At 45.0% G+C, this 27,567-nt stretch overlaps 7 protein-coding genes across 11 annotated transcripts; 3 read left to right on the forward strand and 4 right to left on the reverse strand.

The window, feature by feature from the left end:
* Positions 1 to 167: 167 nt before the first annotated feature.
* On the reverse strand, positions 168 to 5,482 carry mbt (serine/threonine-protein kinase PAK mbt). The gene is made up of 3 exons (XM_018015031.2): positions 3,906 to 5,482; positions 3,542 to 3,813; positions 168 to 2,039 (listed from the first exon to the last, which is right to left on the reverse strand). Exons 1-3 carry the CDS (start codon positions 4,990 to 4,992, stop codon positions 1,563 to 1,565), a joined length of 1,836 nt encoding a protein of 611 aa, XP_017870520.1. The 5' UTR covers positions 4,993 to 5,482; the 3' UTR covers positions 168 to 1,562.
* Positions 5,483 to 5,576: 94 nt separating this feature from the next.
* Positions 5,577 to 6,237, forward strand: SNRPG (small nuclear ribonucleoprotein G). Its single transcript, XM_018015056.2, has 3 exons — positions 5,577 to 5,711; positions 5,784 to 5,931; positions 5,993 to 6,237. Exons 1-3 carry the CDS (start codon positions 5,680 to 5,682, stop codon positions 6,041 to 6,043), a joined length of 231 nt encoding a protein of 76 aa, XP_017870545.1. The 5' UTR covers positions 5,577 to 5,679; the 3' UTR covers positions 6,044 to 6,237.
* Positions 6,238 to 7,018: 781 nt separating this feature from the next.
* On the reverse strand, positions 7,019 to 8,166 carry RpS19a (Ribosomal protein S19a). The gene is made up of 3 exons (XM_018015055.2): positions 8,070 to 8,166; positions 7,678 to 7,748; positions 7,019 to 7,550 (listed from the first exon to the last, which is right to left on the reverse strand). Exons 2-3 carry the CDS (start codon positions 7,746 to 7,748, stop codon positions 7,151 to 7,153), a joined length of 471 nt encoding a protein of 156 aa, XP_017870544.1. The 5' UTR covers positions 8,070 to 8,166; the 3' UTR covers positions 7,019 to 7,150.
* A 131-nt stretch (positions 8,167 to 8,297) lies between these two features.
* On the reverse strand, positions 8,298 to 10,673 carry LOC108618048 (pre-mRNA splicing factor CG9213). Its single transcript, XM_018013954.2, has 4 exons — positions 10,488 to 10,673; positions 9,366 to 10,433; positions 8,582 to 9,304; positions 8,298 to 8,508 (listed from the first exon to the last, which is right to left on the reverse strand). The coding sequence occupies exons 1-4, from the start codon at positions 10,509 to 10,511 to the stop codon at positions 8,380 to 8,382; spliced, it is 1,944 nt and encodes a 647-aa protein (XP_017869443.1). The 5' UTR covers positions 10,512 to 10,673; the 3' UTR covers positions 8,298 to 8,379.
* Positions 10,674 to 10,799: 126 nt separating this feature from the next.
* On the forward strand, positions 10,800 to 12,606 carry Arp10 (Actin-related protein 10). Its single transcript, XM_018015036.2, has 3 exons — positions 10,800 to 11,065; positions 11,145 to 11,297; positions 11,360 to 12,606. Exons 1-3 carry the CDS (start codon positions 10,995 to 10,997, stop codon positions 12,249 to 12,251), a joined length of 1,116 nt encoding a protein of 371 aa, XP_017870525.1. The 5' UTR covers positions 10,800 to 10,994; the 3' UTR covers positions 12,252 to 12,606.
* Positions 12,607 to 12,691: 85 nt separating this feature from the next.
* Ranbp21 (exportin-5-like protein Ranbp21) lies at positions 12,692 to 18,866 on the reverse strand. 3 transcript variants are annotated; one of them, XM_018015014.2, is made up of 2 exons: positions 18,727 to 18,866; positions 12,692 to 17,995 (listed from the first exon to the last, which is right to left on the reverse strand). In XM_018015014.2, exon 2 carries the CDS (start codon positions 17,955 to 17,957, stop codon positions 14,238 to 14,240), a length of 3,720 nt encoding a protein of 1,239 aa, XP_017870503.1. In that variant the 5' UTR covers positions 17,958 to 17,995; positions 18,727 to 18,866; the 3' UTR covers positions 12,692 to 14,237. The 3 variants fall into 3 exon arrangements, with proteins under 3 accessions (XP_017870503.1, XP_089331465.1, XP_089331464.1); XM_089475339.1 differs by lacking the exon at positions 18,727 to 18,866 and adding an exon at positions 18,370 to 18,719; XM_089475338.1 differs by lacking the exon at positions 18,727 to 18,866 and adding an exon at positions 18,206 to 18,363.
* Positions 18,867 to 19,485: 619 nt separating this feature from the next.
* Elys (AT hook containing transcription factor 1 homolog) lies at positions 19,486 to 27,482 on the forward strand. Of its 3 annotated transcripts, none has more exons than XM_089475332.1 (7): positions 19,486 to 19,626; positions 19,694 to 19,815; positions 19,895 to 21,178; positions 21,792 to 21,982; positions 22,044 to 22,877; positions 22,948 to 26,962; positions 27,029 to 27,482. In XM_089475332.1, exons 2-7 carry the CDS (start codon positions 19,710 to 19,712, stop codon positions 27,076 to 27,078), a joined length of 6,480 nt encoding a protein of 2,159 aa, XP_089331458.1. In that variant the 5' UTR covers positions 19,486 to 19,626; positions 19,694 to 19,709; the 3' UTR covers positions 27,079 to 27,482. The 3 variants fall into 3 exon arrangements, with proteins under 3 accessions (XP_089331458.1, XP_089331459.1, XP_017870498.1); XM_089475333.1 differs by having other exon boundaries at positions 19,487 to 19,626; positions 19,699 to 19,815; XM_018015009.2 differs by having other exon boundaries at positions 19,603 to 19,815.
* The last annotated feature ends 85 nt before the right edge of the window (positions 27,483 to 27,567 follow it).

A 27,567-nucleotide genomic window follows, 5' to 3' on the forward strand; every position in this document is an offset into this window, starting at 1 on the left:
AATAAGAGAAGTATTCTAGGATGAAAATATAGAATGTAATATTTGAATTTCTTTTTCGGTATTGCCTTGAGCTTTGCTTTGTATATTTAGATTCAGTAGTCAAGTTTTAGTTGGGATCTTAACTTATCCTTATAAAATTCTGAGAATTGAGAAAAAGCAATATACAATTTTCGTTTCAATACTTGTGTATTTTATTCGTTAATAATTACAGAACACTGTAAAAAAAATCAGCTTATAATGGAAAATTTTCCAATTATGTGTGGGGCGGGGGAATGTATTACTTCTTGTGTTTTAACAATTCACAATTATGGAAACCGCAAACTTTCGGTAAACTATAAAAAAAATGTAAAAAATTTTGTATAATCAAAACTTATGTATGATATAAATAATTGCTATACATAGGCTATATATATATATATATAGATGTGTATGTATATATATGCATATATAAGTACAGATTTCTGCACACATATATATATATAAAACATTTATATAAAAGTTGCTATTCGTTGAATGTGAGCAATTTATATATATATAATGATATATATATATACAAATATATATATATATATATATATATATATATATATATATATATATATATATATATATATATATATATATATATCTGCATAATTCGTTGTCTCTCTATACTTAGACATTAAGTACTCTATATTCGCTTCGACATTTGCTTTTCTTTTAAATATATTCGAACTCAGCGTGTATATATGTATATATAGATACATATATAGTATTTTTATTTTAAATAATATTAATAAATGTGTAAAAGCATTTTTATATATTGACAAGAAATTTGCCCGCTTTCTGTGAGTTAAAATTAGCATTTCGAACAGATCTTGAACTCGAATTTGGTCTGCAAATATATATGCGTATATAAGTATATATATATATATATATATATATATATATATATATATATATATATATATATATATATATATATATATATATATATGTATATAGAACACTAACGATCGAGTATTAGCTTTAACCAAATGGCGTTTCAGACATATATATATATATAATATTTCAATATTTCAATGTTTCCTAGTCACAAGGCACATTCTCGTTCGAGCTTAGTTATAGAGACGTAGACATAGATTTAGTTACAGATATAGCCATAGATTGTTATCTATCATTATAAATTACAAATTGGGGGCGTGGCTATGACTTATAGAGCGTACTTTTTAGCTTTTGAATAAAAATATGTTTTGGGTTTCTATATATATATATATAAAATATTTGCTGTAGCCAACATAAAATGCTTAACAGAAAGTAAACAAATAAAATACGAATGTGGATATGGATCTGGATGAAGCGTGTATGTGTGGGATGTTAGAGGCGTGGCTGGTTAACAGTTTAAGTAGCAATTGCCGTGTAGCCGTATAAAAAAAAAATAAACGAAACGAAAAGTATGGAATAATACTACATTAAGTGGAGCTTGTAAACTAGAAAGCAGAAACAAGGGCAGCAGCAACGGCAACAGCAGCTGGAGCGGGAGCAGTAGATGTAACCCAATTGGATCATCGTCATCATCAGCATCAGGTGTGATGCCTTGAATTGCGCATGAGTGGCACCAAGAGAGACGGCGGTCCCGCTTGTCGCAGAAATGGATGAGCTAACAGCTCAGCGGCCGTTGCACGCTGTGCCGGATCCCGGACGAGCATGCGGTCCAAAAACGATTGCAGACGCGGCGACACCTTGTGGGCATTCTTCAGGTTTGGCGGCTGCATGTCCCGAATGCGTCGCATCGCCTGCAACGGCGGCTCGTTGAAGAACGGCGGCTCACCGTCCACCATTTCGATGACCATTATGCCCAGCGACCAGATATCCACGTCGGGGCCATACGGCAGGCGCGAAATCACCTCCGGCGACATCCAGTAGGGTGTGCCCACCAAGGACTTCCGCTTAGGCAGCTCCTGCGACACCTGCGCACAGAAACCAAAGTCCGACAGCTTCACCCGGCCATCAGCGGCCAAGAGTATCGAATCGGATTTGATATCCCGATGGATGACGCCCTGTTTCAAGTGGAAATGGATATGAAATTAGTATTAGGTCAGAATGGGTGTGCATAACTAAGAGTTGCCCTGTCTAGCCATAAAGCTATTTTCTAACTTGAGTGGAGAATGGCAATGGTTTGAATTTAAATAGAGTCGAAATATTAAGTGGTAAACTTTGAATTGTAAGCAGTTCGGCTACCTTGTCTTTTTAATTAACTGAGTGATACCCTGTAATGAATAGGTCTAAATAATAATAAACTATTCTTAATCTAACTCTACTTTTACTTGATGCAAGGAACTTTCGAGGTCACTCTCTCTCTCTCTCTCTCTCTCTCTCTCTCTTGCCATATATACTTATAGCATTGTCTAGCCTTATTCAAGTTTTATGAGTTTATATCTATCTGTATACTTCTCTCTTACTGCTGTATCCCGTTTTCTCTCTTTATCTTGTGCTTCTCAAGAATCCGAAAGTCTCGATATGTTCTCTGTTCTCGCTCTCTCTGTATAGGCCGCTTTCCCTCTCTCTTTTTCACTCTGTAACTACCCCTCTAGCAATCACTTTTAATCTCTCTCTCTCTCTCTCTCTGTCTGGAACTGTTTCTGCTCGCGTCTCTCTCAGTGTCAGCATCTCTCTCTTTTCTAATTTTATATCTGCATCACTCTCTATATCTCTACATTTCTCATTCGCTCTCTGAGTCTTCTGCCCTCTCTGCATGAATCTCTCTGGCTCTGGCTCTCACTCTATTTATTACTCTATTTCTATTTCTCTATTACTCTATTTCTCTATCTGTCTTTCTTGATCTCTTTTCATTTATATCTTGGTGCCTCCCATGCTATGTTTATCTTTCTCCCACCTACCATATTTCTCTCCTACGTTCGTTTAGCCTAACTCACTTTCTTACTTTACCTCTCTCCTCACGTTTTCCTTTAAGTATTTCTAAACTCTGTTTGATTCCTTGATAAGAAAAATGTCGATTCCAAATGTTCGCTAGTAAATGCCTCATCAACCACATATATTTATATACCTGTAGACTAGTTACATATCTAAATACATAATATGACTGTGCACATACATATATACATATAATATACGGGTAAGTATATGGAAATACTTAAAGAACAGTCTGGCTAAGCCTATTATTCACATTCAACTGAACTTCTATTTACAGCCAAAGGTTTGGGTCAGCGAAATTTATGGTCGTCCAAAGCACGTAACACCCAACCAGGTAGCCAACCCAACCCTACCCAAGCCAACCACCCAACGACCCAGCCGTCCCCAAGCGCCCACTTAACAGGCTATCGCATTACCTATGCGACGGGCGACATTTGGAAATGGAAACCAAACCGCAAAACGTCGCAAAAGAAGAAAGCGCAAAAGAACGAAAATAGAAAGGCATTGAAAGAGTGCGCAGACAGAAAAGAAGAGAAGTGAAAAGGCATTGGGCGAGGCTTTTGGCTGACAACTTTGCTTTGGCTCTGGCTTGCTGGCAACTTGTCTGTTGGAAATGCTGGTCACGCACCTGTGAATGCAAATAGGCCAAAGCTTTCAGGCATTGCTTGCAAACGGTCGCAATTTGCTCCTCATCCATGCGGGAATGTGTGACAATGTCGGTGAGTGCGCCGCCCTCCAGATACTCCATGACCACCCAGAGCTCGTCGTTGACCAGAAAGCTGGAGTATGTCTCCACAATATTGGGATGATGATAGTCACGCATGATGACCACCTCGTTGAAGAGCAGCTCGCGTCTCTGCTGCTTACGCAAATCCATTTTCTTAACAGCCACTTGACGACCTACCAAGGAATTAAGAGAGAAGGAGAGAGGAAGAGAAAGCGAGAGGGAAGAGTTAATATGCAATGCTCAGCTATCCGGATTGATCACTCACCTGTTGACTTGTCGGTGGCTATGCACACAGTGCCCGTGGAGCCTTCGCCTATTTTGTTAAAGTTCTCCAGATTCTCGCGCGGATCACCGGCGGAGACAACCATTTGCAAGGCAGCACGGAATTGCTCGTGCGTCAGCCTTTGCTCCTGCTTTGGTTGCGCCTGTGCCTGGGCCTGGGCAGCCAGGGCGGCGGCGGCAGCATTACCACTCGAGCTGGAGCTGGCACGCGATGCCGTTGCTGCTGCTGCTCCTGTTGCTGTTGTTGGCGCTGTTTTGTTGGCATGTGGATTCTGATTTGGTTGTTGCTGGGAGGCAGGATACATTGGATAGCTTTGACCATTGTTGTTGCTAATATTATTATTGTTGTTGTGATGCGAGCTGGCCACAGAGCTGACTGGCGACGTTTGCTGCTGCTGCTGTTGCTGCTGCTGCAGCTGCTGCGGCATCCGGAACGGATCGGTGCGCACAGCCAAAGGAGCTGTTAGCCCACCATTGGAATGTGGATGCGGATGTGGATGCGAATGTGAGTGTGAATGGATATGCTGACTGGTATACAAAAGATTATGTGGCATTGGTTGCTGCTGTTGCTGCTGCTGCAGATGCTGTTGCTTGAAGCCAGGCGTGGGCGTGCCAGATGGCAGCTCCTCCTCAGGCACAGCGGGCGGCACATTCGCCACTCGCCTCACACGCGGCGGACTGGAGCTGCGCAACGAATTGGAGCGGGCCACATGCGATGTCTTTGGCAGCAACTGTTGCTGCTGTTGCTGCTGCAACATTGCTGGATTGTTCATCATCAGGGCGCTGCTGCTGCTGCTATTGAGCGATGTTGTGTCTGCCTTATTGTTATTATGATGCGGACGCACAATTGTCTTCAGATCCAGTATTTCTGTGGGCGTTATCTCCGAGGGATCCACCAGCGGCAGCGGGCGATTGCTGGACTTCAAAATTTGATTGTTGCCCACTATGGAGGCCCATTGCAATGGCAAGCCGACATATTTGTTCTCTCGCTTGTCGAAACCCGTGTGCACGCGATGCTCGAAATTGCTGGGCATCGAGATCAGCGGTTTCTTCTTCTTCTTTGTGAACATTTTAGCTTGTTCCGTTATTATGGCGCCGTCAATTGCAATTGCCAGGGAGTTGTTAGTTCCCTCGTTCTCTCGTTTGTTGACTTTTCTTTTACCCGCCCTTTTGGCTGGGCCCGTCAATAGGCGACGACAAAGTCTTTGGCTGCACTAACACATTCGCACGCACAACGCACACAAACAGACACAGACAAGCGCAGCCAACACACACACTCGCACACGGGCGCATACAAACATACAGCGACGGATGCGATTTATGTGGATTTCGTGTTTAGCGCTTTCAATCGACTTTCACATGCATCATTTGCATGGTTTCATTAAATGCTCGCCTTATTTATCAGTTAACATAAATACACATTACACCAAAAAACAAATAAAAAAACAAACAAACACAATTTGAAACCTAATAAAAATAAACTTAAAAACTTATTAATTGCCGATGCTAGCAGTTATCGTTGGCTCTGTTGCTACGAAAGAGCTGCAAAACTATCGCTTAATGCTCGCGATACTATCGTTATCATGACCCAAATATGTGTATGTTTTATACGATAGCTAACTACCACATTTAGTGCATTTCTTTTTATTGCATTTTACAGCACTATGCAAACGTTTACAAGCGGTCACACCGAATCGCGTTTGCATGTACATTGACTTGATTTGCGACAAATTAATTTTTAAATTCCATAAACGAAAATGTCGAAAGCACATCCACCAGAGTTGAAAAAGTGAGTATCTCTACCGCGTTGGTAAGTGAACGTGTGCATGTGCTAAGTGCTTACTTGTTTCCTTATTATCAGATACATGGACAAGCGCATGATGCTCAAGCTCAATGGCGGCCGCGCTGTCACCGGCATTCTGCGCGGTTTCGATCCATTCATGAACGTTGTGCTCGACGATACGGTGGAGGAGTGCAAGGATAATACCAAAAACAGCATTGGAATGGTGGTACGTATAGCACTAGGCTAACCACAAAACATTTGCTAAAATGCGGCATTTATATTTTCAGGTAATTCGTGGTAACAGCATTGTTATGGTCGAGGCACTGGATAGAGTCTGATATGCAATCTCTAAAGCAGTCTTATCCCCTCAGATGTATCCAATTTGGATAGTTTAGGATTTGCTGACTTTAATAGAGATTTATCTGCCAGATAAAGGTTAAATGTAAACTATTTAACAAACACAAACTAGTCGTAAGGCTCTATAATACAAACATTCTTAAAATTTAAATAAATTTACTATAAAACCAACAAAGTTGATGTAAATCTGCCAACTCTATCAATTTCAACTAACTATATATATCACTTATAGTCTATACAAAACTCTTCTTTATACATACAGGGCAATATGTACCCTATAAAGCATATATTCTTTAGAGTAGATCCCCTCATAGGGGATTTTAAGTGCATTTGCTCTCAATACATCTCTACATTAACGTAAATCTCTAATAGAGTGTAGTAGTAGTTATTAGCTTTTCATCTAAAGCAGGCCGTTAACAACTATCCATCTATCTGAAGTATATCCTGAAGTATGACCTATCTAAAGCATCATATGTACCATATACTTTTAAGTCATCTTGGGATCAGTGGCGATGTGATGCAGTATGCATAGTCCTTTTTCTTGCTTTGGCAGATGTATACATATACAAATGCACAGCAGCCAATTCTGAAGATTCTTCACTCTTAACCAGCTATTCTCGTTTCATAGACAGTCTGAGCTAAGTAACTCGTTCGACAACACAGAAGCAGAATATATAACGTCGGTTCTATGAACCGTCATACAATATTAACCGACAACCATCAGTCATATCAATTCATTTCACTCTATTGAGGATAGAATTGAATACAATTCAGTTTTCGTAGCTTCAAGCCTATACTTAGTCTAAAGGGACTTCTGTGTATTCCCTGATTCCCTGCTACGCTTTGGACTTATTAAGCTCTCAGATACTCACAAGAATTTACTAATATATACATAATTGGACCTTTCTGAAATTCATAGTGAAACCCAATTAAAAATGGCACTTGTTGATGTGCGCTTTTTATAGACTTCAGTGATTTATGTTTATATTATCGCCAGCTTTTGCATATGCAAAGAAAACTCTTACAAGTCTAAAATATAAGATTTGTATTTTTATAGACTTCTCGTCGCGTTGTCCACATATAAAATTTTACTTGGAAATAACAATTGGGCCAGTTTGTTTGCCAGCATCTCGCTGCTTGGCGACGATCTGATTGGCAATGCGATCCAGATCCCGCTGTCCGATCGAGCTCAATTTGCGGCCACCCTCGGGGTGCTTCTCAACAAGGCGGGCATGCTCGAGAGCCTGCAGTGCCTTGCGAGCAGCGCCGTCAGCGGCACGGCAGAAATGAGATGGATGCACGCCGTTACGTTTGCGTCCGCCATAGATCTTTGTGATGGAGCCAACGCCAGCTGGACTGCGATGATAGAGATGGCGCATTATGGAGGCACAACGCACGTAGAACCAGTCGGGATCGTAGGGTGCCAGTTCCTTGAATTTGGCGGTCTTGATGATGTCCATCTGGTCGGGCACCTTCAATTTGCCAGTCCTAAAATATACAAAAGTTAATAAATCATTGATATACACAAACAAATATGCACATTTGTGAGGTTATGTCTACACACACATACACAGAGGCAAAATACAGTGTTGTGTAGACCTCACACGAGACTTACTTCTTAAGGAAAACAGCGACCGCCTTGGTGACGGCATGTTGATCAATATCCTTCACTGTGACACCTGGCATCTAGAAGCGAAGAAACACAAAAACAAACATTGTATAAAAAAACTTTGTTAAAAAACACGTTGCTATTCGCGAACACGCACGCACACACACACACACACGTTCGCACGCACACATGCAAACAAAGACAACAATATTGTGCAAATCTCAAATTCGACTGCTTTTTAAGTGTTTAATGAAATTTTCGTCATTTTAAATTAATTCAAGTGCAAGATTCACTCTGTCCCTTTAAGAGACACACATTTTCATTTATTGCTGGGCATTTGCGGCAATATTTTCAAAACTAAAAAAAAATATATTTGAGTAAACGAACGCGAGCACTACCTTGCTAGTCAAAGTCAACCGGAAAAAAGAACAAGACTCACGAAGTTGGCTGCGCTTATTGTAGATGAAAAGGTTGCCACCCAATATTGGGAATTTATCAGTGCTGTTAATAAAAGCACTGGACTATTTATCGATAAGCAAAAATATATCGATATTGAACGTTATTGAAGATAATAACGTGCATTTCTTGTTCCTTGCTCAATTTTAAATTCAATGCAATGATAGTAGTAGTACGTATTGTTCTATTTATTTTTGTTTTGTTAATTGCTACATTTTATTTGATACGAAGAACAAATAAAAATTAACCCATTTACGATTTGGTAAAATCGTAATTCTTCCAAGCATCAGTAAATGATTTTACATTAATGTGTATGTTGTGTCCCTTAGGCGGATTGCGCCAATGACGCATTTCAAGGTCCAACATGCCGGCAATAATTTGCTAAATAGATTAAAAGAAATTATTGAAATACTATTATTAGAATTTTCTTCTTTTTTTTCTTGGTGAAGCTAACCTGTGCGTAATGCGGTGGGAAACGTTCCTGATCCTCGATGACGTGGGCAAAGCCACGATCCATGCCAAAATGTACCCAGAAATAGGGCAAGCCTTTTGGTATAGCTGCGCGCAAGGATTTTTTGTCCAAGGATATTAGTTGCTTATTAATGGACCACTCCTGCTCAGACTCCTCGATGGCCTTCTTGAAATAGAATGGAGCTATCTCACCCTTAGACTGCGGAATGGGCACACAATGGACAGACAAGTGTTGACGTTTATACAACTTATTGGCTATCTCAAAGAATATCACATCCCTTTTCTGGGCAGCAAACATTTGGGTTAAAGCCTTACGAAAAGTAGTTAGCTCCTCCCATACGTCCTCGTCAAGCAGTGTGCAGGCAGAGACATGCTGCACGGAAGCTAAAATGCAATGGTCTGGCTGCAGACCCACATGCGAGGGCAAAGTCAAATAGATCTTAGTGCCCACTGAGAGGAGCCGGTCTTTTGCTAGCTTATGGGAGTCAAAGCATCTTTCGCAATTGTCCAAGGTGGCGCTCATCTTTTGTTGCTCCTTTACAGCCCGATTCAGTTCGCGCTGCTCGTTATTGTCCTCGGCTATGTCCTTGCGCACACGATCTTCGAAAATACCATCCAGGTCATCGTTCGGTTTCTTATTCTTAGATACAATATTGGCATATTGTAAATTTGATTCAGCTGAAGTAGCATACTTCTCCCGTTCAAACTGAAAAAAGAATACATAATGTAAGCTATATAGTTACAGCTTATATATATATATGATTAACCATTTGCTTGATATCGTAGCGATTCCCATCCGAAGTGGTTTCCGCCATCTTTTGCATTTTTTCAACCATCTTGCGATCAGCTGCTGCCTTGGCTTGTAAAAGTGGACGCACATTTCCGCTGGCATCGGCGCGTGTAAGCAAGATGTGCTCACTCTTCTTCTCTGCCCTTGTGGATTCGGCAAGGCTCTTGCCACTAGCCAGATGTTCGGCTCGAGCTTTACGTGCCATCTCGAGCTGCTTGTTGAGATCTGCAACCAATTTCACATCGCCCTTAATTTCAGCTTTGACTACCCGTGCGGCCAATGCATTAAATTGATCATCTGTCAAGGGTACCGACCGTTGGTATTTCTCGCCATCCGTGCACTCAAATGGCCGATCGCGAGACTCGCGGCCTACACCGACATTGCCATTTGGGTTAACTAAACAATCATCCAAGTTTCTTGTTGGCTTCTTCCAATTGGCTGAGCCAACATATTTTGATGGGATGGACTGTGTTGGACGTTCGTTGTCGTCCTCACCGGGCTTCTTAAAAGCTGGCAGACCAGTGCCATTGTTCTTCCAATATGGATTCAGCTCGTTTTTGTTTTGGGCCGGATTATAGGCGTCGATTTGCTGCAGCTTTGCATTAGGCTTTATTGCCTCCTTACGCTCCTTGCTGAAGGTATTCAGCTTTAAATCGGTGCTGTCAGTCATCCAGCTATCGCGCTGCAATAAAGGCTTTGGCACAATAGGAAGTGGAGCAGTTGCTATTCCTTTATCTGCGGATTTGCGACTGCGCTTCGCTTTCTCCCTAGATGAATCAGAATCCGAACTGCTTGTGGAGCTGGTGCTATCACTATCGCTATCGCTATCACTGCTGCTGGAGTATTTCCGTTTCTTCTTGTGCTTCTTTTTAAGAGATTTTTTCGAATGCTTCGATTTTTTGGTCTTTTTCTGACGCTTCTTCGATTTCAAAGTGGCCGACTTGGCTGTTTTGCTAGTTTTGGGCTTTACAGTTGGCACTACCCAATTAGTATCGCCACTCACATCATTTTTAATCTCCTGCTTCCCTGTTTGCGGCTCCTTGGTCTGTGGAAGAATGTTTGTTAATTTCGTAAACTGGATTTTGTTCGCATTGTTTACCTGTGGTCCTTTGTCACGCTCCATCTCAAAGTAGGAATGAATAACAACGTCCACTGCTTTTAGAATGCACAGTTCATTTGAGACCTGACAATGACAATTCTCGTACAGGTAAACAAATTAAAGCCCTCTTTAATGTTAATTTGGAAACAGCTGTGCCGAGCATTAAATATATCGATACTTCTTTCATTTACATTTGAAAAGTACGTTAATTTTAGAACACAAAATTTAATCAATTTTATCAATATACAAATATATTCTGGAAAGTCTAACTGTAATTGGTCTTGCTATAAGTATTTCAAGCCTTGTTTTTGGTTGAAGCTTGTCCTCCTTTTAAGGAAATGCGACATTCTTTCTTAAGTATAGCAAATCTATCGGTTTTGCATATACCGCAATGGTTTGCATGCCTATCGATAGCGCGATATGCAAAACACTCAGCTGTTGCCCCTCTGTGAGGCTTGCGTTTGTTAACAATTATTGTCGCCAGCTAAAAAGAATAGGATATCAATCATGCCACTGTACGAAAGTGTAATGCAAGAGAAACCCCCAATCGTCCTAGACATTGGCAATGCGTATACCAAGTAAGTGCAACGATTGCAGAAAGATATTCACTATGTTCTGATGATGATATCATCCCGATCGTTTTGACCATATTTGCAGGCTCGGCTTTGCGGCGGAGTCTCATCCACGGAAAATAATACCCACAGAAGTGGTGTTGACCACAACTGGGAAAACAAAGTTCCTCTTTGACTATGCAACAACGGAGGAACTATACGACCAAATTGTTGACTTTCTGCAAACTATTTTCTTCAAGTACCTAGACAGATTGAGATATATATTGTCGAATGGGTTGCTTAAGCTTTTATTAATTACAGGCACCTGTTGGTCAGCCCAAAGGAGCGTAAATTTGTAATTGTGGAGAACATATTTGGCCAGACAATTATACGAGAGACCCTAGCCCGAGCACTCTTCATACACTTCGATGTCTCCTCGGTTCTTTTTGTGCCTGCCCATTTAATTGCTCTGTCCACGTTGGCTGTGCCAACGGGTCTGGTTGTGGACATTGGATACAGTGAGACAACAATAATGCCTGTGTTTAGTGGCGTCCAAATTATGTCTGCATTCAAGGATCAGAGCTACGGCAGCAGAGCAGTGGAAGAGGAGATCAAACGGCAGTTGCTAGCAACGGGCGTCAAGGAGCAATTGCTAACGCCCAGCGTCCTGGAGGATATTAAAGTGCGCACCTGCTTTGTGAATAGCTTTGAGCGTGCCTACAAAGAGGATAGGCAAGCGCCACCCAATGTGGAATATGGCATCTGTGATGATGATGCTGTCATTAGCATTCCCGGCAGCTTGCGTGAATCTGTTTACGAGCTGCTCTTCGAGCAGAACAATGAACGGGACAGCTTGCCGCATTTGATATTGCGCGCCATACTCGATTGCAGCATGGATGTACGTCGCGCCCTGGTGGAGAGCATCTTTGTCATTGGAGGTGGGGCCATGGTGCCGGGTCTGCTGGCACGACTCAAGCAGGAGCTGCAGCACCTGCTGGCCAATGATGACTACTATGCAACACGTTTCCATGGCCAATTGCAGTTCAAGTTCTATCAAGCGATTGGCAAACAGAATTTCACAGCCTGGCTGGGCGGCTCCCTGTGCGGCGCCACAGATCTCATCCAAACGCGTTCGCTAACCAAGGACTCGTACCTAAGGAGCGAACATGTGCCCGACTGGAGTAATCTATGCGACAATCGGCATGGTGGCTAAGGATTAAAGGAACTCTCTCTCTCGATATACATATATGCTATATATACAATCTATGCACACGCGTATTTTTATTACAAATTGTATCATATATATATATATATATATATATATATATATATATATATATGATCGTCTGTCTCAGTATATATATATATATCTTTATGTGAATTGTATTGTATTATATTGTAAGCTAAAAGTGAACTTTTGTTTTGAGTAGGAAAAATGACATACGAGTATAAAAAATGTTTCTTTTGCGCTTAAAGCTACAAAGATGTTTCTTATGAAATTATTGTGCATTGAGAAACTCGATATTTAAATATATATATAATTATTCAATATCCGTATGTATAAAGAATTTTTATTTTGTTTTTTATTAACTTGGCTAATCATGCAAAAAGGCTTTTTGGATTTTTTTTTTTTAAATTAGGAAATGCGATTCGTTTATGTTTCTTTAGAATATATTTCTTATTTATATTTTAACATTTTAAGCAGCCTGTGCTAATTATTTTTTTAGTGTTATTTAAACCCGTTTTTCATAGAATTTATTTTGGAGTGAAGCCCATTAGTATAACTAGGATCCTCGACTATTAAATGTCTCTCTGTACTTTACGGCACTTTGTGTTTTTTTTTGTCTCTATTTTTTTTTTTTTGCTTATAATTTTTCGTTTGGTTTTTCGTTTTTTATTCGCTTTTAAAAATATAATTTCAGTTTTTGAATATTGTAAAATATATCGCAATGTATGTGTGTGTGTGTGTGTGTATGGGGGGTGTATGTGTGTGTGTGTACAAGATGCATATTACATATTAATAACTCCTGTTTGATTAGCCTAAAACCCTAAGCGTAATTTCAATATTTTATTTTCTTTCTTCAAATATGTTTACAATATTTGTTAAGGGTATTCTACTTTTCTTATTCTTCTTCATCTATTTCGAATATACAAATTGAAAAATGTTATATATTTATATATATATTTATATGTATATAAATTATATAAAAATGTGGGCGCTCAACTATTGTTTTTCTGCAAGGCCAATTTGCTGTTCGAGCATTACTTGGTGTTCCTTATTGTTGTTGTTGTGGTTCTTAACTATTATATGTAAATTTCTATTTCTATTCCTAATTCTGTTCTTCTCTTTTCTTTTCATTTTCGTTTGTGCAAAATAATTAACAAATTTTGGGGAACAATAAATAACAAAAATCTACTGCCAAAACAAGTGGGAAAAAGTATCGGGAAATGTAGAAGTAAAAAAGGTGCTAAAGGAACTTAAACATTAGAGGTGTTATACAATAAATAATGACAAAAAAAATGTTAAAAAAAAAAAATTTTTTTTGTGTATGTGTAGCAAGTAGTTGCAGCAAAACATGTGGCAATTGGGGCAGTTGGAGAGATGAGGATAAAGCAAGGAGCGGAGAGGTAGACAGCTGGAACAGCTTGGGTTGTGGCTAGAAATGGAGCTAGCTAAACTTGAAGCTTGGAGTAAGGCTTTCGGTTTCGATATTGCAGTTGTAGCTCCTCCAGTCGCTCGCTGCAGTTGATGACTGTAACAGATTGTAACCATGTCCACTTTGTGATGGAGTGAAAGCTATAGCTATTGCTATATTTGAAACTAGAATTTCGATTGCAATGACAATGAGTGTGTGCGTGTGTGTGTGTGTGCGTGTGTGTGTGTGTGCGTGCGTGAGTGTGAGGGGGTGGCCTTCGTTCCAGGCAATATTGGCTTGGATGTTGCTTCTACTCCTCCAGTTGTTGTTGCTGCTGTTGCTCCTCCGCCTCCGTCCGCTGCTGCTGCTGCTCCTGCTGCTGCTGCTCCTGCTGCTGCAGCTATTGCTGCCTAACTAGTTTACAATTAATTTATTTTCAGTCGTCGCCGCGGCGGGACGGCATGGGCAACATCGATCTGCGATTATCGATCCGTCGATCATTATTATCGACATCGGCATCGAGTCGTCGTCGTCGTCGTCGTCGTCGTCGTCGTCGCCGCCTGTCACTTTTCGGTGCGGAACAGCTTACTCAGATTGGCATTCTGATTGCTGTCCATGATGTCGACGCTGGTTGTGTTGATTTGCTTTTGATTTGACTGCATCGGTGGCAAGTTGGCGATTTGCACCTCGTGCCGGAACAATTGATTGACGCTGCGGCCCACTAACTGGGCCGTCAGCTTCTTGAATATGTCCTTTTTGGCGCGATCCACCTTGTTGCCCTTGACGGGAGCCACCGCGACCTTCTCATCGAACTTCTGCACATCCGCCGCATTGACGCTTGGAATGTGCTGCAAAACTTCGCTGAGCACTGGGAATTTCGGACGCAGCAGCTCATAGAACTGAACGCCGAGTGTGATCAAGCCGGATTGATTAGCTTCATGCTGACCATGCACCTGCATGCCCTGCAGCACCGCTGTAAAGGCACTCACGGCCTTGTTCTCATCCATCAGCTGCTCGGCGGCCAGGAAGCGCATGACGGGCGCTGCTATATTCACAGCCTTCATGCTGCACATGCCATCGTTCCAGGCGATCGCCTTCAGCAGTGTCATCAGGATGTAGTTGCCGATCATGCCATTGCGCAGCAGCTGGCCACCCAGATCGCTGATGGTGTCCGAGAGCAGGGCCGATTGCGAGGCACGCGACTGTGGTGCACTGTCCATGGAGTGCTCCTCGTTCTCCATTGCCACCACATTGGCACCCCCAGCAGCATTCACATGATCCGCACCGATTTGTCCGCCCACCAAGGCGATCTTTAGCACATCGAGATATTCGCGTGTGAGTGTCCGGTTCAGCTGATCCTCGAGCACTTCCTGTGTGTCGTTCACCTCGCCATTCAGCTGCCCCGACTCGTACAGCGACGAGATGTAGATCCAGCGACGTGTCAGCCGCTCGCACATGAGCGGAGTCAGATGAGCGAAGAGCGGCACCAGCACCGACTCATAGAAGCTGGGCGGGCACGAGTAGACGAATGGCTTAAAGAATACTCGGATTATGGGCCGCATACGATAATCGGGTATGATGTCCAAGCAGCTGAACACATTGCTGATTATGGCATCGGACAGACCCACCAGCTGGTAGAGATCACGGCCGAGCGATGGACCCGCCGAGCCCATCAAATGATAGCAGCCCTCGCTGACCAGAGTCATGAAGGTTTGCATCTTCTCGAAGGCGGTTGGTTCCGATTTGATGGTCGGGTCCAGAGGATCAGCGGGTATGGCGCATATGCCCATCAGTAGCTTCTTCTCATGCTCCAGCATGCCGTGTATATTGCGATAGCCCTCGGAGAGAGCAGCCAAGGCCTCCGGCCGGAAGAGCTCATTCAGAACACGCATCAGGCTAAGCACGTGCGAGAGCAGGGGCACCACATGTTTCGTTGCCGGATTCCTGCAGATGGGATTGCCCAGATCTGTGCAGCCAATGACAAAGCCTCCGCGCTGGGCACGGTCCGGGTCATCGGGCCAGGTGCACCGTTTAACGACACCCAGGACCACATGCAGAGCATCCAGAATCCGCGAACGTTGCACAACGGAGGGATCCCGGTCAATATCGTAGACGGGCGGCTTGTCCAATCCAACGAAACGCATGAACTCCAGCGGTGATTTGAATGCATCGCCAAAGCTGAGCCACTCCGAGCGCTTCTGCTGGATAATGTGCTCGATGAAGAGCGTCTGACGCTCAAAGTCACAGAAATGATTCGAGATTAAGATGAGCGCCTCCTGCAGCGTGGTGCGCATCATTCGGCACAGATGAGGCGACGACGGCTCCTTAAGCAGGCACTCCACGTGATTGTTGATCTGCTCGAAGACGGGCAGCAAGAGCAGTGGATATTTGTGTGCCAGTTTGACCAGCAACGAGGCAGCATGACGACGCAAATTCTTGGCGGACTTCTGTTGCACCTTCTCCAGCTCATTGGGTGGCTTCAGCACCAATGCACGGAAGATCTTGTCCAGGACACGAGGCAGGAGCGCCACCCCACTCATGGCCACACAATTGTTGGGCGTCAGTTGGCACGAGGACATGCTAAGGAACACAAACAGCGCTGATATGCAAGACAATAAAATGGAATAGATTAATGGATTTGATGTTTCCAGCTTGAGGCACTCCTCCAGCAAACGAAGGCCGCCGGCGACAGCTGGCCGCTCGGACACCATCAAAATGCGACTAAGTACACCATCCAGGACACAAACTAACGCATCCCACTCCAAGTAAATGGGATCGAGTACACTGCAACTGATGTTGGACATTTCCTGCTCCGAGTGAGCGTTGCGCAGTCGCAGCTGCAGCCACTGTTCGCAATAGCCGTACGTTATCAATGGCTGCACCAGCGTTGCCTGCCGAAAGATCTCGAGGAAGTCGGTGCGACAGCGAAAGAAGTATATGGCAAAATCCTCCTCGCTGTCGTACTCCATGCGTATGTAGGCTTCAGTGCTGTTGGGCGACAGGGGTTGGGTGACTCCATCCGGGAGTTGGCTCGGATAGGATATCTTGACAATGCGCGGCGCTATGGTGTGTATTAGCTTGGGAATGTAGTTGACCATCAGGTAGTCCTTGGAACAGCCGTCATGCTTCAGCAGCAGCTGCCAAATCAGGGTGGCTCCGTGTGCCACAGTCAGCGATGGATGCTGGACGAGCAGCAGCAGGCATTCAAACATTACATTCAATTGTGCCGGTCGCTGTGTGCCCTCGTCCTTGCCCCACAGCGCAACCAATTGTTGCACCATGCCGTTCAGCACTTGAATGAGTTTCTTGAGAAAATTATGGTGCTGCTCGATGGCCTGCGCACTGCTGGTGTCCACCTGCATTTGGGTGGCCGTATAGATGTAGCGTAAGGGCTCCTCGCCATACAGCTGGAGCAGGGGTTTGCGCTCCTTTGTCTGGCCCTTACGATTTGTGATTTGTGCGAGGCATTCGGCGGCATTGCATTGGAATGCTTTATCATTCAAGAGTATGCAAAGGAAATGCATCAGTTTTCCATTGCTCGACATGATGTGATTGATGCTGACCCACTCCACAAAGCCGCTCAGCGTCAGCAGCACCGTCTCAACGACCCGGCTGTGGGCATTCGCCTTGTGATAGTTGCCCAAACGAGTTGTTTCCCGGAATGCGGTCACGTGCTGTTCGATCAGACGCAGAAAGAACTCAAATATATCATTCATGTTGTTGTTGAGTGCCTGATACATGTCCTTGCGTCGCTGATTCGATTCGATTGTCTGCAGCAGGGCCACGTCCTCCACCAAGCGCAAGAAGACCAACAAAACTAGCTCCGTTTGAGCCTCACCTTTGGTGCAAGCCTGCGACAGTTCGGGCAACAGATCTGACCACTGTTGGGGCCATTCACGCTTGATCATCTCGACTATGATGCGCGAGAGAGCGTCCTTTAAATGCAACAGCGTGCGATCCTCGGCTGGGCCAACGCCCAAATTTAGCATCTTGATGGCATTATCCTTAATGTACACTTTCTCCTCGTGTGTTATGCAATTCCATTTGAATTTGATTGTGTACTCGATTAGCTGCAGGCCGAAGTGCCGCACCTCCTGATTGAACTGAGCTGAGCTGGCCAAATAGAGTCCCACCTGGGCGCACAACGGTGACTCCTCCTTGAAACGCTCGCAGGCCATATAAGCTTCGAGCCGTGCCTGCTGCACGGTCATTGGGTGCATTATCAGGTCCACGGCTTTCGCCAGCTCAGCGGCTAGAGCCTCCGTAACCCCATGCTGGGCCATCCTCCACGAGTATGCTTCTCAATTCGCTCGATCTTCACCTAAAATAATATTTACACACAGACACACACACACAAATATAAATAAATATATTAAAAACGACATATAAATGCTGCAATCTTGTTAATTAATGTGCAATTCTTTAGCTAGCTACCCTACACCATAAATCATTTTTGTTTATTTACATTGAATGTAATAGCATATGGCATATATTTATTCTGTCAAACGTTCGGCTTTAAAACTCAACCTACATCAATTTAGCATGACGACGACACATCCAGTTAATACTTTATTTACTATATTCAACATTTTAATGTTTAGCTAATTTAAATTCACTTCATCTTCATCATCACACAATTGAAGTTCTGAGTTGTATATGAAATATATTGTAGAGTATTTAATGTTCGCCACTCGCCTATTAACTTCCACCTTTTGTCTTTTTGTTTTTATTGTTTTTATTGTTTTTATTTTTTTTATTTTTATTTTTTTTGTTTTTTGTTCTTTTTTTTTTTTTTTTTTTTGTATAATTATCTTTGAGTTCTTTTTACGAGTGTTGGTAAATTGTTGCACTTGTATTGGCGCACGTTTAGCTGCAAAGCTGTTTTTCCTTTACGCTAAGCTTTAAACACTGCTTCGTTGGTATGCGTGCATATGTGCGCGTGTGTATGTGCGTGCGTATTTTCGTCTGTAAATAACGGAAATGCTGCCATCCGTTGCATTTGCCATTTGCTGGAATGTTTACACTGTTAATGCACACTGTTTATCGTCTTACCCGGTTTGCCGGTATTCAAAGCAAAAATAAATTAATGCTGAATCGTTTTATGCTGGCTGCTGCTGCTCCTCCTTGGCCCGGCCGCCGCCTCTGTTGCGCGCGCGTGTGTACTTTCGATTTTTTGTATGTTGCTGCTGTTGCTGTTGTGCGGAATTTTTTCGCCAATGCGGTTAGGGCCCCAGACGTCGTATGCGATTGCGATTAGTGTTGCTTGCTTGGCTCTCGTTGAGTTCGTATGTCGGCTGCGCTCTTTCCAATTGTTATTGCTTATTAGTTGGTATTTCATTCAAACTTGCATTTATCGCCAAAGCAGAAGTCACATTTAAAATTTAATGTGTGTTCACATTTGAAATGATTTGAACTAGTTGAAATATGTCTTTTTTTCTAGGGGCTACGTTTCTGTGTGCAAGGAACGCAGCATGCTGAGTCGATAGCAAGTCTCGTGCGATACATTTCCAATCGATAGGAACGTTGCATACAGTGTTGCTAGATGATATTCGCTAAAGTTGCGAAAATTGATTCGAATAGTTTTAGATGTTATTTGCCTCGCAATTGTTGTTGTCAATCAATCATCGGCGCGACTTCGTGTGAATAGATAAGTGTATATGCTCTGTTTATAATGGAAAAAGCTGTGAAATTTGTAACTGTTTATGGAATGCAAGCTTTACCTTTGATCATCGCGCCTGGTCCCAGTTCAGATATCGACTACATATAAATATCGTACATTAGCTAACACTGATAAATCTTAGCAGCGTTTGGAACTAAACAAAACAACAACAGCAACACGGCCGGCATGTGTGCGAAAATGTCGAAGCGAAGCGCGGTGCAAAATAATTAGGATTTCATAAACTTTTGGAAATCTATTTACTCTGATATAAAGCAAGCAAATTTAGCAGTGAAGTAAATATCATAATACATACATATATATATAAATATATATACATATACATTAAATATTCGATGCTAGGATAGAAAGAATAGGAATGGAGTGGTATGAAATAAATGCAACTGATAGTCGACCAGTGGATTTTCCTGACCGTGCCATACCTGGTTATGAGGAGGTGCTCATTGATGAGTGCAACATTGCCTGTAAGTGGTTTAGAATTACAAAAAAAAATCATGTGTTTATATTACCATATATGCTATTTATTTGCTTTGCCAAATACAGCTGATTATATTGGAGGCATCATAAATCGCGGCAACTGGGGTTGGATAACGCGAAGGAATGTGGGGACGGCCTCAATTTTGATATGTCAGCTGAGCAATGGATATCGCATAGCCAGCTACACGTTTCTGCGCGAGAATGAGCGCAATCAGACGCTGAAGTGCAGCATACGCTGTGTGGAAGAGCTGACAGTCGCAGGCGTTGACGATCGCGTCCTCTTGGCTGTATGCATTAAAGTCCAGCAAGAACGAACACAGTTGGCGCTCTACACGCCCACCAATAGCCAAGTGTTGCGCTACATAGATCTGGATAAGGCAGAGATTAATGTCTCTTGCATGACTTTTCTGGATGAGCATTTATGCGCTAAATCCAAATTTCATCAATTCGATGGCTGTTTGGCTATGGGCACAACCGCTGGCTCTGTGCATCTAATGGATGTGAACGCCAGCCAAATTGTTGCCAAGATGGGCGTAAATCTTGGCCTGCACGATACTGAGGTGGAACGCAGAGATATTCATTGCATTAAGTCTATAAGTCAACTGGATCCGAATCTCATTCGATGCCGGCGGGAGAACATTCATCTGGCATTCGACGTGAAGATTCCCACGCTTACTCCAAGTTCCATATCCAAACTGTTGCCATTGGAACTGGTTTACGGCTTCGTTGCCGGCATGCAGGATGGACGCGTCTGTGTCTATGATTTAAGAAGTATGCAGCCGGTCGCCCAGCTACGTCGGCCCGACGAGCATTTACCGTCGCCTGTGGTTGGACTCTGTTTCATTGACCCGCCGGATGATCCGCAACCATGCTACTACATTTGCGCTGTTTACGATCAGGGCGATCGATTGATTGCCTCGCTGCATTCATTCAACTACAGACGCCCGTGCCCTCTGTCCCTGGATAATGGGGAATTCGCTTTGCGCGACTTTCAAGCCGCAACCACACGCATTCGTCTGGCATTGGACACTGAAAGTTGTTCGTTAATCGGCTGCACCACAACCTCCACGTTTGCTCTCTCTGGGGAGCATGGCACCATACTGACTGCCATTAGCTGGCGCTCGCGCAAGGATAATCGCATCAAACTAGTCCTATTCGACATCAATCAATGGTACAAGGACGAGATGCCCACTCATCCAAGACCACAAGAGGATCTGAATTATCTTTGTGGCTTTATCTTCAGTGGTCAGCACGCTGGACTGGCCTTGCAGCTCGAATCCAACTCGATTATTCCGTTTATTTCCATGCAACGTCATGATGCTTACTATTTTCCCAAAGCGCTGTCGTTTGGTAAGTCTAGAAATTTACGCAAAGCACATAGAATTGGGAACGACGGAAAGGGCTCTTTGTTAAAAGTGAACTTTCAAATGACAGCTTCACTTACAGGGAAAGATCCTCAATATTCTTCTGTCTCTCTCTCTCTCTCTCTTTCGCTCTCTCTCTCTCTCTTTATCAGCTTTCTGCTTATTTCAGCTATTCTCTTATCTAAGAGATGGCCTTGATCTATGCGATAGTTTGATTGACTGTTCTCGTCGTCATCCTTATCGTTATCTTGGACTCTTGATACTTGCTGACATTCTGCACTATCTCTCACTCTCTCTCTCTCTCCCTATTCCTATGTCCGAGCTATCCGATAGTTTGATTGATTGTTCACCCTATCTCTCTCTCTCTTACTCTCACTCTGTCTCGTCTCCCTTTTTTTGCTGTCTTCTTTCCCTCTCTTTCTCTCTCACTTCTCGTTCTCTCTAACGCTCTTCTCGCTCTCTATCTCTCTCCATCTCTCTCTCCCCCCTCTACAAGTCTCTGCGAAATTTAATTGCTTAATTTTTCTTTTCCCATCCTATCTTCATCTCTGACATTTTACAATCTCCTCTCTCTCTCTCTCTCCCTCGCTCTCTCTTAGATTGCATGCTGATGACGGTTAAAGGCTGTCAGCAATTTGAATATATGGGCGTTCAGCGTAGTTTCTTGAATTCTCTGTACTACAATAAGGCAAATGTATTTCTCAATCCGGATGCCTATATCAGGGATATTGCGAAACTTCGACTGGTACCGCAATTTCATGACTTCGAACCGCATTCGTCACTGACCAAGGTATGTTCACAGGCTTGATTGTAGCGTGGAGTCCCTCACTGATGTCTTCTTCCTTTTGCAGTGCGAAATGTACGAGCTGATTATGTCAATGGGACTGGAACAGGATCGTATGTGGCTGCTGAATAGCTGCGCCCGCAACTGCATGGACGGCAGCTTTCTGTGCAATATGATGAGCTCAACAAAGCTGACGTTGTCCGTGATAACCAATTGGATTGTGAAGCGTGCCAGGCACATCAAGCTACGTTGCTCGGAGCTATGCCAGGGCATCTTTGACTATGGCGCCTATGCACTGGATGAGCGCGAACGCACGGAGATGCAGCATTTGAACGGTCAGCTCTGCAAGCTGTTCGATTTGCAGACCTTGCTCGTCGATCTGTCCAGGAGTCGCTTGAATCAAGAGCTTGTCGCTGATTTGGCTTTTACACAGCATACCCTGAAGGTTCTATATGAATATCAGCGCTTACTCTACTGGCTGATCGATCGCGGCATCTTGCCGGAGAGCAACCAGCAGCAGCAGCAGTCGCTGCCACTGATACGCCGCGACCATGACGAGCGACGAGCTCAATTGTCACGTTCCTCAAAACACAATGCCAAGCTCTACATAGACGAGCTGATGCGCCATTATGGATTCCAGGCTGAACTGCAGAAACAGCATAAAAAGGATGGACTCTATCCGCCCCAGTCGCTGCAAACGCTGATGCGTTTAATGTTGCTGCAGGACGTCAACTTGGAGAAGAAACACGAGCTAATGCTATATGTGATGTCGGATTTGGATCAGTTCTACAAGAGCGGTAAACACGAGTTGTACAACGATTTCGCCATGTCATTTGGCCTGGACGAGCCACTGGTGAAGTGTGTGCGCTCCTTTTGGTTTCTGGACAAAGGCGATCACGAGGTGGGTTAGCTGGCTGTCTCTTTCTAATTGAAGTCTTCTCACATTAGCTTTCTCGCTCTTTCCTTCGTAGATGGCAATCGACGTTTTGTATAGAGGACGCACCGGGCATAGCGTCTATACCGAATGGCAGACGAAGCATTTGATCGAAACGCTGATCCGCTACAATGCCACTCCGGCGGCAATGCAAGTGGTGCATTTGCCACCTGGATTTATTTCCTCTGAACTTAAGCTGCAGGTGCTCTTGGCCAACAATAATATACCGGAGGCATTCCATCATGCGCGCGTCTACATGGACGATGAGGGTCGTCCGTTGCTGGAGCGTTTCTTTCAGCATTGCATCATGGAAAGCAAATTCAGTGTCCTGGCCACTCTCTGTCTGCGCGACAATGAGGAGCAGCTCGTCTATCGCCAGCTGCGACAGTGCAAGACGCGCGCCACTGACTGCATCCAATTGATTCTGCTGCTCAAGCGCTGCAAGTATATCGAAGCGGTGTCCTTTATGGACGAGGTGGCCGCGGAGCGTGAACAGAGCGACGAGACAAGTGGCATCCTGACCGCCTACCGGACAACCATGGCGCCCGTCACCCAATCTATAGCGGGCACATATTTCCGCATACGCGACAAGCTGCATGGGAATCACTTGACGAATTTCTCGCCGGAGCCGTTCAGCTGTCAGCTGGCCAAGCAGCACGCCACCGGTCAGATGGGCGACATCTTTCAGAGCTCCGCTCTGAGCGCCCATTGGGCGACGCGCTACCCCAACGAGCAAATGTCCCTAAGATTGGACAGCCGCAATATGCCTTTCCTGCGGACTGCCTCGCAGACGCTTAAGGAGGTGCCACAGCTGCGCCGACATGTGCGTCCCACACCATACCAATGCGCCGAGAAGCGTCTCTATCCGAGCTCCACTGCCGAAACGTTGGGCCCGCATTCTAAGCGGCGCCGCCTTCTGGTCGAAGATGACACCGTTCCCAACTTTGCCAATTCATCGCAGGAAGTAATGCGGTATGAAGAGCACACAATGAATTTGGATCTGCATGGCTTGCGCTTGGCCAATGATTTGCTGCACCCGCCCAGCTATCTGTTATCCAAATCAGATGCTGAGTCGGCAACGGGCATCAGGCGGGAGCAGCGTCCCGCCATACTGAAGAGACGTTTGTCTCGACGCCAGTCACTGCAGCGTCCAAACTTTAGCTTCCTGCCGCCCATACCGCTGGACCAGTCAATGCAGAATGTGGAAATGATGGAGATGGACGAGGAGGAACAGACCGTCTCGGACTTGGATGGAGATGAAATATTTGTGGAAATCGAGCAACAATTAGATAGCTCCACCAGGCCTGAAGCCGAACCGGAGCAGCAACAAAATAACATCTCGGACACTGAATCCGAGTATATGTCGCCGTTGGCCTCGGCGAATGCTTCGTTTGCTTCATTCAGTGGAAGCAATCGGGAGCAGCAACAGTCGCAGCAACAACTGGAAGCGAAACAGCAACCGGAACAGCAACAGCAACAAGAATCGCCACGTCCATTCACAATGGCACCACCAACTGGTCCTCAACCACGCAGCTCATTGAGCAGCGGCTTTGGCAGCTTTGCCACTGTACAAACGGGCAGCACAGCCGGATCGCTGCAGCTGAATGCATTTCAGCCGCCTGTTTGCTCCTCGAAAATGTGCGAGAGCACATCAAAGGTAGCCAGTATCACCTATCAGGTGAAGATCTCGGAGCGAACGACCATTTGCGGGGACATGGATGAGCCGAGCAGCTCGGCAACAGGTTGGTCCATGCCATCCGCCCTGGGGCAAACAGTCCATATTGGTTCATCAGCTGACAAACCAATGCCGCAAATGCTGGACACGACGCTGGGCATGTCCTCCTATGATATGACAGCAATAGATGCCATGGCCGAGCAGGGGACGGAGAGGGTCGGACAGACAGAGCCAGAGCCAGTGGCAGTGGAATTGCCAGTGACAGTGTCAGAGCCAGAGCCGGAATCAGAACCAGAGCCAGAGGTAGAATCTGACGAAGAACCAGAACTAGAACCGGAACCAGAGGCTGAATCCATTCCATCACGTAACCAAGCAAGTCCATTGGCCTACATAGATCTGGACGACGACGAAGATGAAGCCGAAGCTGAAGTCGAGGCCCAAGCCGAAGCTGAAGCCGAAGGCGATGATGTGGAAGGGGATGAGGAAGAGCTGGAGGTGGGCCACGAGGAGTTGGCACCATCGCAGCCACATGCGTCACAGGTCGACGAAGAGGTGGATGCTCGTGACGACGTGGAGCAGCAGGAGCAATGCACATCGTCTAGCTTCGACCAGACAACTATTCCACTTTCCTTCAATCGTGGCTCGCCCAGCTATAGCGTAAGCAGCGAACTCTCCGACTTGTCCTCGCCACGCACGGATGCGCCCGTTTATTCAATTGTGGTGGAGTCCACCAATTCTATTAGTGACTCACGTTCGCCCGCCTCCCATACGCCCAACTCGTTTCTGCCCAGCGACACGAATGTCTCCCAGAACTCCAGCCCACGTGCTCATGGTGTAGGTGGCGAGGGCGGCTCGAATCGTTCGCTCTACCGTGCAAACAGTTTGGAAACGGTGGATGATCTGGACACCACGAAGGGCTCCTTGGAGGAGGACGACGATGTGGATGAGGAGGATGAGTGTGTCATAGCGCTCGATGGCACCGAGGTGCGAGGCTATGTGGCGCGTGCCGAGCCTGTGGCTGCTTGCAACAGCGCGGAGTTGTTTGCCTTCAAGCAACAGGACGAAACGGAGCAGCAGGCCAACCAAGCGCCATGTCCTTCATTGGTCGCCACGGCTAACAGTGACTCAGTAATGGCCTATACCATCAACTTGGACAGCGTGGACAGCGTTGAGGTGCAGCCGGCAGTGGCAACGGTTACCACCATTGTCGGCTCCAGCAATGAGTCCGTGGCCACAGTTGCCTTCAGCGAGCACAAGGATCAGCAGGAGAAGCAGGATCAACAGCAAGAACAGGAGCCGGAGATGCCAATGAATGTGGATGAAGGAGAGGAAGCTCCAGTGACATCCCAACAAGCAGTGGCACCTACCCAAAGCGCTATCGATCCAGCTGATTCAATTGCCATCAATCTGGACTCCGACATGGACTCGAATCCTAGCCTGCTACTGCTTTCCGATAAGGAAGAAACGGATGTGGTGATGGTAGACGAGGGCGAGGAGAATAAGCCGTCGGTGGAGACACTGACTGTGACTGAGGCTGAGGCGAAGGAACAGGATCAGCCCTTGGAAATTCAACAGCCCATCCCAGTGGACAGCGCCACACAGCCCATCGATCTGGATTCCGATAAAGAGATTGAGGCCGAGGAGGAGAAGGAGTCACTGGACATTTCGCTGCCGGCACTGACGCGCACAAGACGCACACGCCGCAGCCTGAGCGGCACGCCGCCCGTCCCGGAGCGCAGAATACGCCTTCGCAGTGACGACAATCTCAGAAGTGCATCATCCAGTCGCAGCACACCATCCCCCTCTCTAAATCTAAATCGTCGGCGCTTGCGTTTGCGCAGCGCCAGCAGCTATGGAACGGTCGCCGAGGAGCAGCTGCCGGAGACCGATGCGGAAGCTTCACGTGGTACAACAGACAGTCCTGGCCCGACCAAACATCCATCAATCAAACGTCGCATTTTGCGCGGCAGTTCCTTGCCCCCGATTTCTACTGTGCCGGTGTCTACGCCCAAGCGTCGCCCGAAGATGATGCCCCGTCCACTAGAGGTGATAGACGAGACTGCCGAAGGCCAGTCGTCAACCACACCACGCACACGTTCGCGCAGGCAGCACGGCCAGTCGGCGGCCAGCGTTCCGGCTTTAGAAGCAGCTGTGCAGAATGTGGACAGCGGAACACCGCAACGCAAGTTGCGCAGCACTAGTGAACCACCTTCGCCAATGGCTATTGTAGTTCCAGCCAAAGGCAAGCGTCGTCTGAAACCCAGCACAGAAGAGCCTCCGAAGCAGGATGTTGCGCCAAGGAATCTGCGCAGTCGACGCAGTACTGCCGAGGCTGACGCGGAACAACCTGCGGCATCATCGTCAGCTCGGTCCACTGGTAACTACTCGACTTGCCTGAAATTTGCCTGCCTGGATCAACTAAAAGTTTACACTTTATTTACAGTTAGCGATTCCAGTGTGCCCCTCAAGAAACGTGGACGAGCCAAGAAGTAGTCTTTCCCACCTACAGAACAACAACCTATTTAGCTATAGTTGATAGAAACACCATTTTTTCTTTTTCTTTAAATTTCTTTGGATTGTTCATTGAATTCAAATTGCCAGGAAGCGGCAAAGTTATATATACTGAAATGTTATCAAAGAGGATGAAAAACAAAACAAAAAAAAGGAAAATAACTGTTGAGCGTTTGGTGTCGTCCAATCGTTTGTTCTTGCACAATATATCGATAGCATCGTTATAGAACTGCAAGTGACCCTGGAGCTCAACAAGGTGAACGCAGAAGTTATAACTCTATTGAAGTGTATTATTAAATTTGAATATAGATATATACAATTATATACCGAAGTTGAAAGTATCTATGCAATGTTAAATAAAAAACCAGTGTTTTATATTTTTGAAATGCAATGACTGTTAGGGGACGTGTCATAGCAATGAGCTATTTGGTGGGTTGGGTGCAGTATCGATATATCGATAGATGCATGTAC

Source organism: Drosophila arizonae, chromosome X, assembly GCF_054131065.1.
Source record: "Drosophila arizonae isolate 15081-1271.41 chromosome X, UAZ_ARI_1.0, whole genome shotgun sequence".
Classification (NCBI taxonomy): domain Eukaryota; kingdom Metazoa; phylum Arthropoda; class Insecta; order Diptera; family Drosophilidae; genus Drosophila; species Drosophila arizonae.